Source organism: Corylus avellana, chromosome 1 (genome assembly GCF_965113065.1).
Source record: "Corylus avellana chromosome 1, dhCorAvel1.hap1.2, whole genome shotgun sequence".
NCBI lineage: Eukaryota > Viridiplantae > Streptophyta > Magnoliopsida > Fagales > Betulaceae > Corylus > Corylus avellana.
Genome location: NC_142490.1, coordinates 35,049,440 through 35,067,140, shown reverse-complemented (window position 1 = coordinate 35,067,140; position 17,701 = coordinate 35,049,440). Strand labels below are relative to the sequence as shown.

Here is a 17,701-nt window from a genome sequence, read left to right as displayed (position 1 = left end):
ATTCTTCCCTTCCGGTATCATAACTGACCTGCGCCTCTCCTTTCCCTCACATTCTTCAATCACCAAGAAACTTCCATATCTGTTAGAACACTTCTGAGCTAGTATTCTAGGATAGCCCGGCTTAGAATGATCATGAAAGACCCTGGAATCCTTCACTTTGATCAGCTCTTCAGAAATATGTGATAACCAAACAGCTTCATTACTTTCCAACTTCACTAACCTCACCAACCTTTTGCTTCTTTCCTTAATCTCTAAACCAGCTTCCCCATCCTTCACCAGCATCTCAAAATCCTTAGCTTCAATAGACCATCTCCTTGATAAGCCCATTCTAACCACCTCCGGCCACCCACCTTAGACTAAAAAACCACTCCTCAACACTTCCTCCGATGAGGGAAAGAAGAGAGAGAAGAGAGCTTTTTTCTTTTGTCGTCTAAGAAATATTAAGAAAGTAGATATCTACGTTCATTTCCATCATAAAATTTTCAGTTTTGGTTAATGGTTGTCTATCAAGTTTCTTCAAAAGCTTGACAGAACTTAGATAAGGTGATCCACCATCTCTTTTACTTTTTACTGAGGTGACAAGAGTATAAGCAGGATAGTCTCAAAAACTAGAGAGGAGTCGACAGACTTTCTAGTTCGATTCAATTCAAAGAATTTAGGAGAGATATTAATATATCATATTCTTATTGTAGACAATACTATTATCTTTTGTCAAATGGAGGAAGAGGTCCTTATTAGATGTTTATCGTTTGTTTTAGAGCTTTTTCATGATTGAGAATTAAGCTAAGCAAAAGTGAGATGGTGTCAGTTGGTGATATTGATGATGTGAAACAATAAGCCTCACAATTGGACTGCATGGTTGGTTCTCTACCTATCACCTAGGGCTAGCAATATTTGACATGACAATTAAAGGGTTAGGGTTAAGTTTAAAAGGGTTCAGGGCAAAACGGATCAACCCAGTTAGACACAATTATAAATTGGCCAAATTCATGCCAACTCACTTAACTTGCTGATCAAATTGATTGTCATGAATCTTGAATATGTATAATTGATATAATTTATCTTATAAGATATGAAATTCTGTTAATTAAGTCAAATCAAGTATTTGTGTCAACCCAGCCCATTCATATTAAACAAGTTTAAACGGGGTGTGTTCGTGTCAACCCAACACGATCTTTTTATTAAACTAGTTATGTGAGTTGTGTCGTGTCACCCGCTTAATGAAGCACATTGTGTCAAGTTGATAGGTTTGACACCATTAATTAAATGGGTCGACCATATAATCATATACCCATGACTCGATACGTCACAAACCCAACCCATGAACCCAAAAAGCCACCCCTACTACTACCTACTTAGGTTGCCTTTGGGTTGTTCCTGTAAATCTACGGCTGTTTGGGATTTAGTAGCAAGATTGGATAGGAGATTTGCAGGGTGGAAAGAATATTTACTCAAAGCAGGTTAGATAGAGTTGAAGAAAATTGCATGGTCTACACCTCCCACTAATTGTATCTCTCTATTTAATATTCTGGCCTCATTTGCAAAACAATTAGAGATGTTGGAATATGACTTTCTTTAGGGAGCCTTTGGGGATGAGTTCAAATATAATGTATCGAATTGAATTAGGTTGTACTCTTTTACAAGGGGATGCTTAATCCAGCTTTATAGGACAGGCGGTTATGAAGGTTTGTTGTTGAGAGGGGCTTGAATTGTAAAAGGTTGTTAGTGTTAAGTACAGTATCATGAGAAGGGGTGAACCACTTAGTAGGGAGTTCTCACAGGTGCAGAAAAGGGTTAGGAATGATTGGGTTAATTTCTTTCTTTCACCTCTTATGGTGGGAATGTAAGAAGGATTATTTTCTGGCATGACATATGCATGTGAGGAACATTCAAGTCTACTGTTTCCCCATTATACTCCATAGCTGCTGATAGCAAGCTACATAGAGTAGTCAACAAGAAGGCTGTAATGAAAATTGATATTTGTTAGAGCTGATCAAGATTGGGAACTAGAGTAGGTGGATAGCATTTTTGAGAAACTTTATGATATGTACATTGCTGGCAATGTGTGTGTGTGTGTGTGTGTGTGTGTGTGGGGGGGGGGGGGGGGGGGGGGGGGGGGGTGGGGGTGTTGATGTTTGTTGGAAACGTGTATTATAAGGGTTTGGTAGAAGAGAAAATGGGAGGTTCATTAAATAACATTCGGTAAACTGTTACACTTTCCAAGGTATCTTCCTTTGCTTCAAAAGCAGGTTTATAACAGATTCTTATGGCAGAGAATTGGGTGGAAAGGAGAAATTGGTTCTCAGTTGGTACTCATGTCTAAAAGAAGTGGCCTATCTGATTGCTAGGAAGTGCTGGTCTTTGGTTTTCGCTCCACTTTAGTTAGGCTGGGTAAATGCCTTGCTGGAAATGGAGGTTTGGGCAGGTCTAATTGTGCAAAAGCTTTTACAGAAATTGCCTTATGCCTAATGCAGAGTACTTGGAGGGATACAAGTTAGAGGTTTTTAAGGAGTGGAGCCTCTGGTGTGTAAGCTTAAGATGACTTTCTTGCTCACATTTTTTTTTCTTCGATGTCTAGTGCTTTTCATTCCTCTTTTTCTAAAAACTTCAGACGTACTTAGGTTTTGCCCCTCTGGCACTAAAAGGAAACATATATATATATAATTAGAAAATATCTATAAATATGTATGAGACTACAAGGGAATCCTAATGCCACGGTGGGAGGGGATTATTTACCATTCATTGACATGCTTGGTCATGATGTGGTGTCATGACACAGAAACTGGCATTTCTATTACCTCAAGAAAGCTAAGTACTTTGTGTGCATATTGCCACATAAGTTCTCCACTGCATCCTTTAGATCCAGAAGCTCACAACAAAGTTTTCTTATTCCCTGTAAAGATAAACATGTTTAGCTTATAGGAAAAGATGTTCATTATGTTACAATACAAAAATATTTGATATCATCACAACACCAACAACAATAATACAATTCTTGTGCCTTGAAACCCCTGGAATGAAACTTGTAGTGCAAATTGAGGAAAGAAAATGGACACCTAATTCAGATATTGGTATCCCTAACAAACTCTCAAATAGGGTGCTTGATTTCACATCGTCATCTAGACTTACCAATAAAGTGTATAAAATAGTCATTACATTCTAGAAGCACCAAACTAAAATGCGAGAAGTGCTACACTTACCAATTTTTTTCCCCAAAAGTTGGTTCACAAATGATATGTCATCATGGATGAGATCTATTATTTTGAAAAATGTGTCACTATCTCATGAGTTGTTGACACATCAGTTGGCAACCAAGTTTTGGGGAAAAAAAAAGTTGGAAAGTGTAGCCTTTCTCCTAAAATGCACATACAATGACGATTATACAAAACCAGTACAGCACAATATCCAAAAAAAAAAAAAAAAATTACATAAACACTTCTTGAGCCCAAAAACTACACCTCTTCCAATAATTTTTATGTTTTTATTTTTTTATTTTTGATAAGTAGCTCTTCCAATAATTATACTGGAAGAAAAAAGCGAAAAGGCCAGTTTATTTTATACGAAAAACAAAAATCCTTAAGCATTACTGTCGAACATTGCCATACCGCTTACAATTAAATTAACAGGGTGGCTGTCAATGCATTTGAAGAAAGCCCGTGAGAAAAATATACATGCTTTCAGGACAACTTGCATAAAGACATAGAAGACCCAGATGAGAGACAGCAATTTTAGATCCAAAAGGATGCAAAGCAAGAATAAAGGTTGAAAATTAATAACTTTCAAACAGATGAAAATGACAAGTATAAGGAGAAACAGGAACTTTCCATCAAATACAATAGAATGACCAATCGCTGGAGTGTTAATCAATACTGAAAAGCCTAAAAAAGTCCAACCCATTCAATTCATGCAAAATAGTGACTTGAAATAGAATATAACTAGACAGTAAAAACTGAATTTTCCCACAAATGGACTTGAAAATATGAAATAATGAAACCCACATCAAAACGAAGAACTTTGTTCAAGCGCACACACAAAGAAACAGTTTAATTCAATGATTAGCTAGGAAATGGGTAATTCTAAGATGTCGTTGATTTTAGTAAACATGGGGGCTTGAGGTGAGGGAAGTTCAAAAAACCTTTTCAGTATGAGATTGGTAGAGAGAGTCGACTCTCGACTGTGGGATGATTCTTTCGATTGATGGGAAGTCGTCTTCTTCTTCACTGCTCTCCATTTTTACAGAGTCTAACCTCTGCTTCTTCTTCCTCCTTATCTTCTTCTTCTACGCCTTCTCGCTTTCTTCAATCCTCAGTCACTGGCTCCCTGGTCTGAAAACTTAGAGAGAGAGAGAGAGAGAGAAAAGGGGAGCATATATTTTAATTTTAAAGTAGCTTGCAAGTTTTGTTGGGACTTGTGCTGCGATTACCCTTCAACCTTTGATTTACGGTCGACGGTCGTGATCCTGTGTAAGTAAGGTCTGCTCGAGGTGTTGGGTAGTCCAATTATAAAAGAAGCCACTACTACAGCATGATGGCCCCTACTACAATCTTTTTGGGTTTTGATTTCTAGAACTTACCCTCCTAAAAAATAAATACATAAATAAATAAATAAATAAATATATATATATATATATATAGGGAAATTACAATTTAATCTTTGAAGTTGTGCACATTTTTTTTTATTCTATTTTCAATGTTTAAAAATTGATAAGATATCTATAAAGGTTTTTTTTTTTTTTTTCAATGTGACCATTCCGTTTGCAGGTTCTGTCCTTTTGGACAATAGATAGGTGACGTGCGATGCAAGTGGCCTTTAAGCACCAAATATACCAAAGTTCTCCCCACTTCACTCCTGATTTCCCCAAAATGTCCCCTTTTTTATCAATTTTAAAAAATAAAATTCTAATAGGCCATGGGTCGCCACCCCCAAATGGCCAACTTTCAGAAAAACATGGTCATTTTAGACTTTTTATGCCATAAAAAAATTAAAAAAAAAAACAAAACAAAAATTGGTCAGGGTACATTGGGTAGAACAAAAACAAAAAAATGTACACAACTTTAAAGGGGTAAACTGTAGTTTTTCCTATATATAAATTTTTTTTATTTTTTCTAAAAAAAAAAAACTATCCATTTGGCATTGAAGGTTGGAAGAGTGTCTGAAATGCTAGTAACTTTTTAGGAGAAAGTCTATGTATCTCCTCAAACTACCATTCAATTGACAATGTCTCTTTCCCTAAAACTTTCAATTATGACAATATTTCCCCCCAACGACGAAACTACCATCAGTAAAATAAAAACAAAAAATACTAAAACTTCTAAAAAGACCCTAAAACTTAAAAAAAAAAAAAAAAAAAAAATGAAATAAAATAAAAAGAAGAAAAAAAAAATCAAATCCAAAGGGTGGAAAATTTAAAATATATATATATATCCTTTTTATAAGAAAAAATTTTAAAAAAAAATTCGAATTTTTTGTTATAAAAATTGAAAATTTTTAATTTTTTTTATAACTTTTTTAAACTAAAAATTTCTGTTTTAAAAAATATTCTTTTTTAAAAAAATATATATTCTTATAAAAGAAATTAAAAGTTTTCATTTAAAAAATAAATTTTTTTTAAAAAAATTGTTCTTTTTAAATTTGTTGAAGGACAGTTTTCCTGCTGATGACATGGCACGCCTACCGAGTCCGAGTTGGCTAACACTCAAGTGATTTGACTGCACAACAAAGAAAAAGAGAAGGATCGAAGAGAACGGGGATAAGCCAGCGGGACACTCCGATGCCTAAGTCAGAATTTGAGAGAGAGAGTATAAGCAACAAAGGAAAGTTTTTAAGCCAAGGTTGCGCTTACCCAAATATAAAAAAATGATCTGTCTTTTATAGGTATGAAGTAGTGGAAGTCCCCTAACCAACGACCTATTCTTCCTTGAGTTTCTGCGATGCAATTACTAACAAGGGATTTGAATGGTTACCCTTACCGAGATCTTAGGGGATTAGATTGTAGGATTTTGTGGTTACATGTATCATTGATTTGAATATTCATATAAAATTATTGGATAACATATCTAATTTGTATTTTAAATTGGTGTGATAACTTTTGTATAGATAAGATCGTTTATCTATTAACAGCTGTATCTCCCAAGATATCCGAGTTATCCTTGTTGCCGAGACCTGTGTGTCCTGAGTTAGGGTGCGTTTGGGAGTGCTTTTTTTTTAAATAATCTGCGATTTTAAACCAAATCGCAATTTTATGGTATTTGGAATTGCGATTTTAAAAACGCAAATTTTAAAATCGCAAAAAAATATGCGATTTTCATAAGCTGATTAGAGGGTGCTTATTTGAAAAAGTACGAATTTAAAACAAAATCACGATTTCTATTAAAAAGATATTTGGCGCAATAGTTACCTTTTTTAGAATAGGAATGAAAAAAATACCAAGAATACCCACCTAAAATATATTAAAACCCTTCTTTTCTCTTTTTTTTTTTTTTTTCTTCATCATCTCTGTCTTGTTCATCCTTATTGGTAATTTGGTCATGAAACCGCAATTATATGCTAATGTTATCCAAACACTCAATTGATAAAAAAAAAAACTTTTTAGTATGTTTTACCAAACGCTTGTGCGATTTTAAAAAGTAGTTATTTTAAAAACGCAATTTTTAAAATCGCACTTATTGAAATCGCACTCCCAAACGGGCCCTTAGTCTCGGACTTAACGGTCTCGGCTTAAAGGGTCTCGGATGTCATGGGTCTCAAATCTATAGGTCTCGGATCTGTAGGTCTCAGAAGTCAGGGTTTCGGGCCTGGTTACCCAGAACCTTACTAGGCTTGGTTCTTTCCATGCTTAGACTGTGCCCGAGGATTGTCGGGCATTTAATGGGCTGATTTATGACCCTACAGTTACCCCTCAATTTTCATGTTTGCACAACTATGGAAATTTCATGTTTGAAGGAATGGGTCAATCTTTCGAGGCTCATCTCTACATAAAAATGTCTGAGGCAACATCTCTGCATAAAAATGTCTGAGGCAACTAATGATCTTCTGAGTCTTGTCTCGTCATGAGAATATCCAAGACGACTGATGATCTTCCGAGTCCCGTCTCGGACAATTGAAGCGGGAAATTTTTTTTGAAAATTTTTGAAATTTGAATTTCAAAATTTGAGGCGATGTCGGTTGGTATTCCCGAGACCCCGTCGACTCATTAAGTTAGGTACTCGAGTACCTCCACGTGTCGACTGCAGAGGCGCGCCCCTCTCGGTGCATTTATTGCGCATGTTTATGAGACGAACCATTATAAAAGGTGGTTTCTTCTCTTTTTTCTTCACTTGATTTCTTTTCTAGTGAGAGCATCTGCTTCTAAATTTCCCTCGTTCACTGAAGATTTTCTTCTTTCCCTTTTTCTTTTTCTTTGTTTCCAAAACCATGTCTGGTGATGAGGGATCGGGCTCAGATGGTCTCGGCAGTAATACTTACCTAGTGTGCTAGCGACCAGAATTATCCAAGGTTGATGAAGCCAGAATCAGGGAAGAATGTTTTATTCCCTCGTCGGTGAAGCTTCGGTTCGACGACGAAAAATGGGTGCCATAGTATGTGCTGATGCGCACAAAGTCTGCCTGTACGAGACCATGTTTCGTGCTGGTTTCCGATTGCCCTTCCCATGGGTAGTACGAGAGCTGCTGAGCAATGTGAACTTGGCTCCGCATTAGATTGTGCCCAACTCATGGAGGTTGCTCTATGCCTGCCTCATGCTCTGGCCCATGGCTCTCGGACCAAGGCAGTTTCTCTCCGCACGAGAGTTTCTATGGGTATACCGGCTCCAGAAGAACCCAAAGTGTTAAGGCCTGTACAACTTCCAGTCTTGGCAGGGAAAGTTTATCACATGGACAGCAAGTATTCCAGCAACCATTTGTGGAAGAGTAAATACTTCTTTGCTACGGTCAGTGGGAGTTCTATCCCACTGAAGTTGCCAAAGGTCTGAGAGTGCCTCGGAAGACATGTGTTCCTGCGGGAAATGTGATGTAGTATTTTGTGACCAAAAATATCAATTATAAAAGTACTACTCGCAATAGTACGAATCCCGTAGGATAGGGCTATATTGAGGGTGTCGATCTTTAAGGACCGTAGGGGTTTTATTATCAAAATTTGAAAGATTAAAATTAACTTAATTCAAAAGAGAACGATTTGCTTGTGTAAATTCAAAGTGCATGAAATATCGAAAATAAAGAGAGTAAATATATGAGAGAGAGAGAGAGAGTAGGGTATTGACTTCACTACTATCCGCACATCAATGGTTAACTAGAAAGTTATACAATCAACACACATAAATTGAAAAACTAGAAATTAAATACAATTAAACCATTGTGCTTGGAAAGGGTTACATCAATACCCTACAATTGGTTTGGCCGCTCATGATCTTCTAAGCTCCAAAGACAATTTACTGATTTTTAACCCTCGAAAATGGTGTCTGTTTACAATGTTTTGAGCCCTAGTTATAGGGATTAGGAAAACCCTAAAAATCGTAGAAACCTTAGGAAAATTGGAGGTCAGTCTCCCAGTCCAATTGGGAGACTGAAAACCAAGTCCAAGCTAGAAAAGGATTCTTGCCATGCACTGTACACCCGTGTACGCTCAATCCGAAGGGTGTGCGCTCGAGCTTAGCTAATGTGTGTGTGAGCGTAGGCGTGCGCTTGATCCTGGGTTGCAGATGCTCGAGCGCAGGCGCACTCGATCTTAAGAACAGCTGCGCTCGATCCCAAATCCAGAATGCTCCTACTTTTGCCCTTTTAAGCCCAATTTCCAATGGTTTGCCAAATAAAACCTGAAACACAAAAACAAAACAAAAATAAAACAAATAACAATGCTAAGGAATTAACATATGTAAATTAAGGGGCTTGAATGTGCAACATTTGACGCTTATCACACCACCCAACTTACATATTGCTAGTCCCCTAGCAATATAAAACAGAAAATAAACAATATAAAACAGAAAATAAACTGAAAAACAAAAAGATAAACTGAAATACAAAAAGATAAATTCATCTTTCGTGGGATGTACAATTGCATTTAGCGTATGCAACAAGCCTTTTAAACTCCTAAGAGTTCCCTAGAGGATGAGTGAAGTCTCGTGAGGGTTTTCCAAGAATAATACCCACAAACATTTTTCAACCATGTTATCCCCAAGAATGCAATATTATGATCATCATTATTCTCATTCATTAGCAGACTTAATAGAACAAACACCATCTTCACAATTTCAGGAAATTACAAATCAGCTCCAGACATGGCATTTATGAGATATTAAAAGATTCAACTAGTGTATTTGAATTCAACACATAGTCATGGGATTTCAAAACTAATCTCAATCATGTATGGATCAAAACTCGAAATTCATTAGACTCCCCATCGGATAAAACAACCAAGGCAAAAATTTATTTATTTATTTATTTATTATTTTTTTTTTACAGCACTTAGCTCCCTTAAGCTTTTTGATTGACCCATGTATCGAGCGTTAGGCCAATGACTCCCAAACTAGACGGTTTTAGGGCATTAGGTGTAAAGACACTCCTAAGGACTTACTAACTCGGGTCAAAAAGGCTAGAAGCTAAGCTAGTTTTTATCAATCAAACCAAACTTCTCACTGTTTGACGCGAACACTCACTGCTTAATGAGGCAAGATGACCGGTTGGTGGAAAGCTCAAAATGATCAATTTTTTTTTTTTTTTTTTTTGAGAATTTATGCCGAGGTTATTTTGCCAATAAGTTATCCAACTACATTTTAAATATTGATGCCAAACATTACTGATTTTAGATTTCATGTCCCACAGACTACATGCTAGTGTGCTTATGAGAATAAAATTGAAACAAGTAATATCTCATGCTGCCAATGAAAGTAACACAATTTGAATTCCTTAATCAAGTGATCATGTGTTTATCATATTAAGTCCATCAATGAATTTCAAACCACAACAGGAAAATTAATTGCATGCTCAGAAATAACATGTATGCCCACACCCCCAACTTAAAATACACAGTGTCCTTAGTGTGTGGATAGAGACAATAAAGCAATGCAAAGGAGAGGAGTACCTAACCTGTTACTGCGGTGCGGAAGAAGATGCCCCCGAGTCAGGTGGTAGTCGTGATAAAATGGAGCGCAGCAGTGCTTGCTGTGCCTCGAATCTTTCATTTGCTAGGCGCTTGTCCTCCGCCCTCTGGGTAGCAAGCTCAAATCGGAGCTCCGTCAGCTCTTTATGAAGGGACTGGTAGTGTGACAAGCTCATAGTGATGGTCTCCGCTTCTCCCTCTCTCACTACTGGCTCAGCTGCAGGTGGATCATTGTGCATAGGTCCATCAGCATCCTTGACTACCTCAGCTGCTGCGGGCACCCGACGTTGTCTCGGCATGTGGGAACAACTCTGGTTCCACTGGATCAAGCCAAACTGAGGGTGAGCAGAAATAGGCCCATCCTCGGGTGTACCCTCATTGCCTCGTGTCTGAAGGAGATGGGTGATGAGAAAAGGGAAGGGAAGTCCCCATGATGATGACCCTTGAATGCAGCACACAATTGCCCCATCCCAAAACTTGTGCATTTGGTCCCAAATGAGTTGAGGAATGGAAATCCAAAAACCTCTCTGAAAAGCATACAAGGCTGCAAGGAAGGGACCATGCCGCTGAGTTTTGTGTCCAAATGGACATACATTCCGTTGCAAAATGAAGTCCATGAACTAGAGTTGGGAAGGCAACAAAACCTTGCTCGTGCAATTGCGGAGATCATCGGTGTAACGGCCATGGCAGATGTCATCCACAATGCGCTGAAGTGTAAGCTTGGAAGGTCAGAGTACCAAGGGGTGCCATCCCGGGCCAAAATATCCGACAGGCACTCATGGCAGCATTGCAGAGTAGCAACAATGTTGGCAGTGGTCAGCTCAATGTCTATGCCAACCACAGAGGAGGATAGAATGCCCGGCTGATTACAGTCGAAGGTGAGGTTGTGATAAAACTCTTGGACCAGGTCCTCATAAGCAAGGGGTTTGACCGGCTGGAATAGCGCTGTGAGGCCTCGGCGTTTACATTCTTTGATCGCCCACTTGGTAGCTTGGAGATTCTTAAAAACTGTGTCGATGGCAAAAGAGGTCTCCAAGATGAGCTTTCGTTGCTTCCCACGGCGTGGTGAGGGCGGGGCTAGAGCCTCGGAGGTGGTATCCTGAGCGGGGGAAGACCGAGAGGTGGAAGCTCGGACCTTAAGCATGCTGCCGCTTGGTTGGGGCCTTTCGTCGAACACATGGTGGGTACTTCAAAAATCAAGTGGTCTAAAACCACTTTAAACTGCTGCCCAACCCCCTACAAATGGAAGAAAAACCCAACACAGAGGCAGTCTATGTGTGGAGATGCACCCACGGACTGCTTTTTACAAGAAAAATGGGAAAGTAGGCAGTTGGGAGATGGGTGAGAAACTGCAATGGAGAAAAGAAAAGAGACAAGGAAAGGGAGAAAGAGGAGTGGGGGAGTGATGTGGTGGCGGCGTGGGGTGATGTGGTGGCCGTGGGGTGGTAAGTGGTGAGCTGTGGGGCAGTGCGGTGGAGCTGTAGCAGGGGAGGAGTTTGGCGCTGGGGAAGAAGATGGGGAAAAAAAAGAAGAAAAAGTTGTGACCTAAAAAGGTCACGTGAGGCCTCTGAACGAGTGCGCTCGAGCGGGCACCAGAGTGAGCTCGATCGCACTTGCACAGAGGGGTGAAAGGGTGGTGAGGCGCTTGTGCGCACAAGGGCGCACAGGCAGGACAAGGCTCACGGTTGCTGAAGGCTCACGCTATTGTGGCCTTCAGCAACCGTGAGCCTTGTGCGAGGTCTTCATTCTGCTTCTTTAGGGCCTTCATAGATTCGGTCATCTGCTTCATGAGCTCGACTAGATTGGGAGCCGATGCGCCGGAGGCGCCTGCAGTGGAACGGGTGGTCACCATGTTAGATTAATGGATGGTAAGAACTGATGAAAATTGAATTCCCACAAACGGCGCCAAACTGTTGAAGCACAGTTTTCTTGTTGGTGACGTGGCACACCTGTCGAGTCTGAGTTGACTAACACTCAAGTGATTTGACTGCACAACAAAGAAAAAGAGAAGGATTGAAGAGACCGGGGGTGAGCCGGCGGCGACACTCCGGTGCCTAAGTTAGAATTTGAGAGAGAGAGAGAGAGAGAGAGAGTATAAGCAACAAAGGAAAGTTTTTAATTCAAGGTTGCGCTTACCCAACTATGAAGAAATGATCCATCTTTTATAGGCATGAAGTACTGGAAGTCCCATAACCAGCGACCTATTCTTCCCTGAGTTTTTGCGATGCAGTTACTAACAAGGGATTTGAATGGTTACCCTTACTGAGATCTTAGGGGATTAGATTGTAGGATTTTGTGGTTACATGTATCATTGATTTGAATATTCATATGAGATCATTGGATAACATATATAATTTGTATTTTAAATTGGTGCGACTGCTTTTGTATAGATAAGATCGTTTATCTATTAACAGTTGTATCTCCCAAGATATCCGAGTTATCCTTGTTGCCGAGACCTGTGTGTCCTGAGTTAGTCTCGAACTTAACGGTCTCGGCTTAAAGGGTCTCGGATGTCATGGGTCTCGAATCTGTAGGTCTCGGAAGTCAGGGTTTCGGGCCTAGTTACCCAGAACCTTACTGGGCTTGGTCCTTTCCATGCTTAGACTAGGCCTGAGGATTGCTGGGCATTTAATGGGCTGATTTATGACCCTACAAAATTAAAATTTTTCATTTAAAAAAAATTATTATTTTTAATTTATAGGGGTATTTTTGTCTTATTGAGAAATATATGATAAGTGCTAAAATATTCATATTTTAAGCCCTTATCTTACATGTTTTAATCCTTTGGTTGTAGTTAATTAGGCCATTTTAATTCATTTTTGTGTTTTTAATGTTTTTACAGGCTTTCGGAAGAAAGTGAAGTAAAACTGGGTGATTTAGGCTCAAAAAGAGAAAATGGAAAAATTGGAATTCCCTGGTATTGCGATCAATCGCAGAGTACCTGCGATCGAGCGCAATACCAGAGAAGATCCTGCACGAGCCAGGCCAGGAGCGATCGAGCGCAGGCCAAAAGAAGGATCGATCGCAGACCTGTGATCGAGCGCACACGGGCTGCGATAGAGCGCACCTGTGCGTAGGAGGCATCCCAAGTGGCGGCTATAATGTCCCTATTTCCATATTAGGGTTTTCCAACTCCAACTTGTAACAGGATTAAAACCCTACTAATTTTCTAGGTTTACTTGTGTAACAAGGACTTCTAAAGCCTATAAATAAACCTTTTAGGTTCTCGGCATAGGTGTGGAGAAATAGGCACAAGCTCTGGAAAGGAACTGAAGGCTGCATCAAGAGGAGTTTAGGTTTTTCTTCTCTTCCACCTTTTATTTTTATTATGTAGTTTATATTTTATTTAGAGCTAGATTGAAGCCCTAGTTATGTTTAATTAATATTTCAATATTGGTGCCTTTGTGATGATCATGTTGTACTATTTAACTTAATTAATACCTGCTTGCATGAATTCCTCATATGTGTATGCCTGATCAACATGTGCATGTGGTATAGACTAGTTAGTTAAATCAATTTGGATGACCGAGTCCTGGGTTTAACTTAAGTAACAAAAGAATCCACACCGCGATTCTTGGGTTAGTCAACATGGGGAACCGGGAGTATACACCCATGCCCTAGGCCTTGTGTGTTTGTCGATTTTCATAGAACATATGTTTTTCTAAAGAACAACTTAGTATATACCATGCTAAATCCTTTAGGAAAGAAAAGAGTTAGAGTATACACCCATGCCAAACTCGTTGCTTAGGAAAATCTATAGTTTAAAGAGTCTACACCCATGCCCTTAGGTTGGCAAACATTAGATATGCATAACATGATCAAAGCATTGGCATATTGTTATATTAGCTTAATATAATTAGTGGTAGATATCAAAACCCTAATCCTTTTTAGTTTTTGTTTATCTTTTATTGAATTCAATCGTGACAATTGAATTTTATATTTTAATTAAATAGGAATTTACTTCTAAACATAATTTACCAATCCTCGTAGGAATGATCTCGTATTTGCCTATTATACTATTGTTTTAATATTGTGCACTTGCAAGTTAAAACGTACAATTATTTACCTATTAATTTAGGTAGATTTTTGCACAACAATATATAAGAGCATTTTTATCTTTTTGCTAGTCTTGGAGGGAATATTGACAATGTTTTGGTAGTTTGGGGGGGACCTTGCTACAATTGAAAGTTTGGGGGGAGACATTATCAATTGGGTGGTAATTTGAGAGGGGTATGTGGACTTTACCCAAACTTTTAAAAGTAGGTTTGGTTTGACGAGTAGGGGATTGGTGCAACATAAAAATATGGAAAGAAAAATATCTCCTAAGCCATTCAACATATATTGTTCAATAGCCAGTAAGGATTCTGGATAGAAATGCAAGAGTTCAAGAAATTCATTGATAAAGATACCAAATGATGGAATGTGTCACTCATCCAGTAGATTTTTAATGAAGAGAAGGTTGTGAGAATGTAATGTGGCAATTACAGTACGTTTGGGATTGCGATTTCAGAAGAATAATCTACATTTTTAAAAGATATCGCAAAACGTAAGGCGTTTGATATTGTGATTTAAAAAGCACTTAAACTGAAATATGAAGAAAAAAATATATGTGATTTCTATAAGCAGGCTATGGGGTGCTTATTTGAAAATGCGCGAATTTAAACCAAAATCACGATTTCACATAACAAATATTTGATAAAAAAAACAACGCATTTACAATTTTAAAAAATAACGATTTCAAAAATGCAATTTTTAAAACTACACTTATTAAAACCGCAATTACAAATAGACCCTTAGCCCTTTTAGACAAAATGATCATGAGTTGATTTGGATTGGTTCACCCATGGGAAAATTTTCGGTTAAAAGTGCTTATTATATGGAGAAGAGTTGATTCGTGCAAGCTGCAACCGAAAGTACCGCCATTGATGTCCATAGTAAAGTGTGGAAGGCAATATGGAGTCTAAATGTCCCAAGAACGGTGATAATTTTTCCTTTGTGGGGCATGCAACATGTTATTGCCAACCAAGAAAAAATTATTCCAAAAAAGGATTGTTCATGATCCTTTGTGTCCATTTGTGAGTTTGATGTGTTCATCTTCAAATGATGTATAGGGAGATTGTACTAGGAAGATTAAAACAATTCCTACTAGAGGCAGTACTGAAGAATGAACCTCAATCTTATCCTCAGCCTTTGTACCCCTAGAATTCTGCTATTCTTTGTGTGAGAAAGGTTGGAGTAAGGTGGAGAGAGAATGGAAAGTTTAGATAGATAATGTACTTATTCTTCTAGGAGGGTAACCTTCTTACCTTGTTTTCTGTTTATAGTGTCTTTATTGTTGTAATCTTTCTATTTATGTGCTATTTAGTTTCATTTTCATAACTTAGTCTTAAGAGCATTCACAATGGGCCCCTCAAATAAAAGTTAAATTTGAGGAAAAAAATTCACTTTATTAAATTTAAATAGCCACTTTTAATAGGAACCAAACATCAAACCCTCTATATCTTTCTATAGCTTAGTTAAATATTATTATTTTTATTAGTTTTAAACTAACAGGAGTGAGGAGAGTAAAAAATAAGAATAAAAAATTATTTAGCTTTTACTTTTTGGCTCTTAAAATGTAGAGAGTGGATCTAACAAGAGTTAAATTTGAAGTAATGTAGGGAGTTTGTTAAATGGGTCTTTTTAAGAGTTTTGTTAGATTTTTAGAGAAAAAGTTAAATGTAGAGAGCCCATTGTGAATGCTCTAATAGTGTATTTTATATCATTAGGTTGATTGGCTGTCAACAAAGCATACCCACTTCCATATTTTTATGGTCACTATGAGTCTCTGAGAGAGAGAGAGAGTGAGAGAGAGAAACCTAGGAGCGGCAGGAGAGAGAGGGAGCAACTTAGTGAGAAGAGAAGAGGAGTGGCAAGAGTGAGAGAGGAGGCGGCTAGGTTAGAATTAGAAGAAGTTAGAACTAGGGAATCTAGGATTTTTTCTTTTTATTTGATGATCAGCGGGCCAGGGCGGGTACCTGCTGCCCAAAATTTTCTCTACCTGAAACTCGCCCCGCTCTGCACAGGTTGGAAGAAATCCAACTCGTTTGTGCAAAAAAAAAACAACCAAATCCGGGCAGATCAAGGCGGGTTTGTGGGTTGGGCAGGATTTTGCTCACCCCCAGGTGTTCTTTAAGACGTTGTTAGAGCATCTACAGCAAGGATGGTCATTTTAACTACTGAAAATGTAACTTTTTTCATTTTAATTACTAGTTTTTCACAATACACTTCAAAATAATATTATTTTAATTAAATAATATTTTTCAGTATTATTTTTATTTTTTTTATCCTCTTCTTTTCCTTTCTTCCCCATCTCTCTCTCTCTCTCTCTCTCTCTCTCTCTCTCTCTCAACAAAATAAGAGCATCAAATTCATTGAAATCACCGGCCATTCCACCACCAAAATCACCACCCAACTGAGAATCAATTAATTAGCGAGAAATAGTCCTGCCATTTACGAGCTTCACTTTGCCGTACTTATGGCCGGCACCATCCTCAACACCATCAACGTCTGTCTTGAGATTTCGGGTTAAATTTTCAAGCTTTTGCGGTTTTTGTGGTGTTTGGCCTGATGGGTTGGAGATATGGGCTACAAAACCAGGCCTTCATCTTTCTTGAGCTCCATTTTCATGTCCACGGTGAACAACAGTAAAGACGAGAGAGATGGAAGGTGCAGACAAGCTGGTTTTTGGTGGTGGATATAAAAAAGGTGCGGCAGCAGAGTGGGTTTGATGGTGGAGATGTTGCAATTACGACTACAGTGGATGTGGTGGGTGGGCAATAGAGCAAAGGCTTCAAGAGATGGCCTTGGTTCAGTGAAGGGCGAGAGGGATAAGAGGGGAAGGGAGAGAGAGGAGAGAGAAAGATGAGAAAAAATAATAAAAAAAGTTTAGAATGTGCTATAATAATATGAAAGTCTACTGTAGGAAAATGGCTGAAAACATTTACTTTGAAAGCTTTGTTGGAGAAGTGAAAATGCTAAAAAGTGCTAACTATAACTATAAAGTGTTTTTGAAAGAGCTTTTGGAGATGCTCTTACAGTAATATTATGGCATGAATGTCTCTCGTCTCTTGATATCAGTGCTTTTTAAAATTATATATAAACTCATGAGGGTGTAATAAAATTTTAAGTAAGATTAACTATGGGTTGGTTGTTTAATAATGTTTAGCATATTTAATTGTGCATGAATGCATTAATACAACCTAGGGAAATATTAAGCTTCATATAAGCATCTTAGATCGTGTTAGATTAGCTAAAGTCAGGACCTTTGTGGAGTTGAACATTTTTTTTGCCCAACAGACAATCAACTGGAGTGTCGAACGTTTAGCAAAGAATGTTCAATGAGTAATTAGAATGACCATTTTACCCATAGTTCGAATGTTGTGTATTTTCATTTAGATAGAGCGCTGACTTGGGGTTTTCTCAGATTTCAAGGTTGTGAAACCTCAAAAGGACCGTGTAGAGGAACCCTACAACTCAAGTGAGTAAAACTCACAGGGATATTTGTTATTGTCTTCTTTTCGCATAATATGATTATTTTACGTATTAAACATGTATATTTACAACTCAC

At 38.2% G+C, this 17,701-nt stretch overlaps 1 protein-coding gene across 2 annotated transcripts in view; it reads right to left on the bottom strand.

Annotated features, from left to right (window-relative positions):
• The window catches only part of LOC132170593 (LOW protein: exocyst complex component-like protein), a 32,427-nt gene extending 27,986 nt beyond the window's left edge, over positions 1–4,441 (bottom strand). The window contains exons 1-2 of one of the 2 annotated variants that reach the window (XM_059581618.2): positions 4,136–4,441; positions 2,799–2,893 (exon numbers count right to left, since the gene is read on the bottom strand). In XM_059581618.2, the coding sequence (XP_059437601.2) occupies positions 2,799–2,893; positions 4,136–4,231 (191 nt within the window). In that variant the 5' untranslated portion in view covers positions 4,232–4,441. Of the gene's footprint in view, positions 1–2,736; positions 2,894–4,135 lie in introns of those variants that run through there. The other variant, XM_059581620.2, reaches the window with a different exon arrangement.
• Between the last annotated feature and the right edge of the window lie 13,260 nt (positions 4,442–17,701).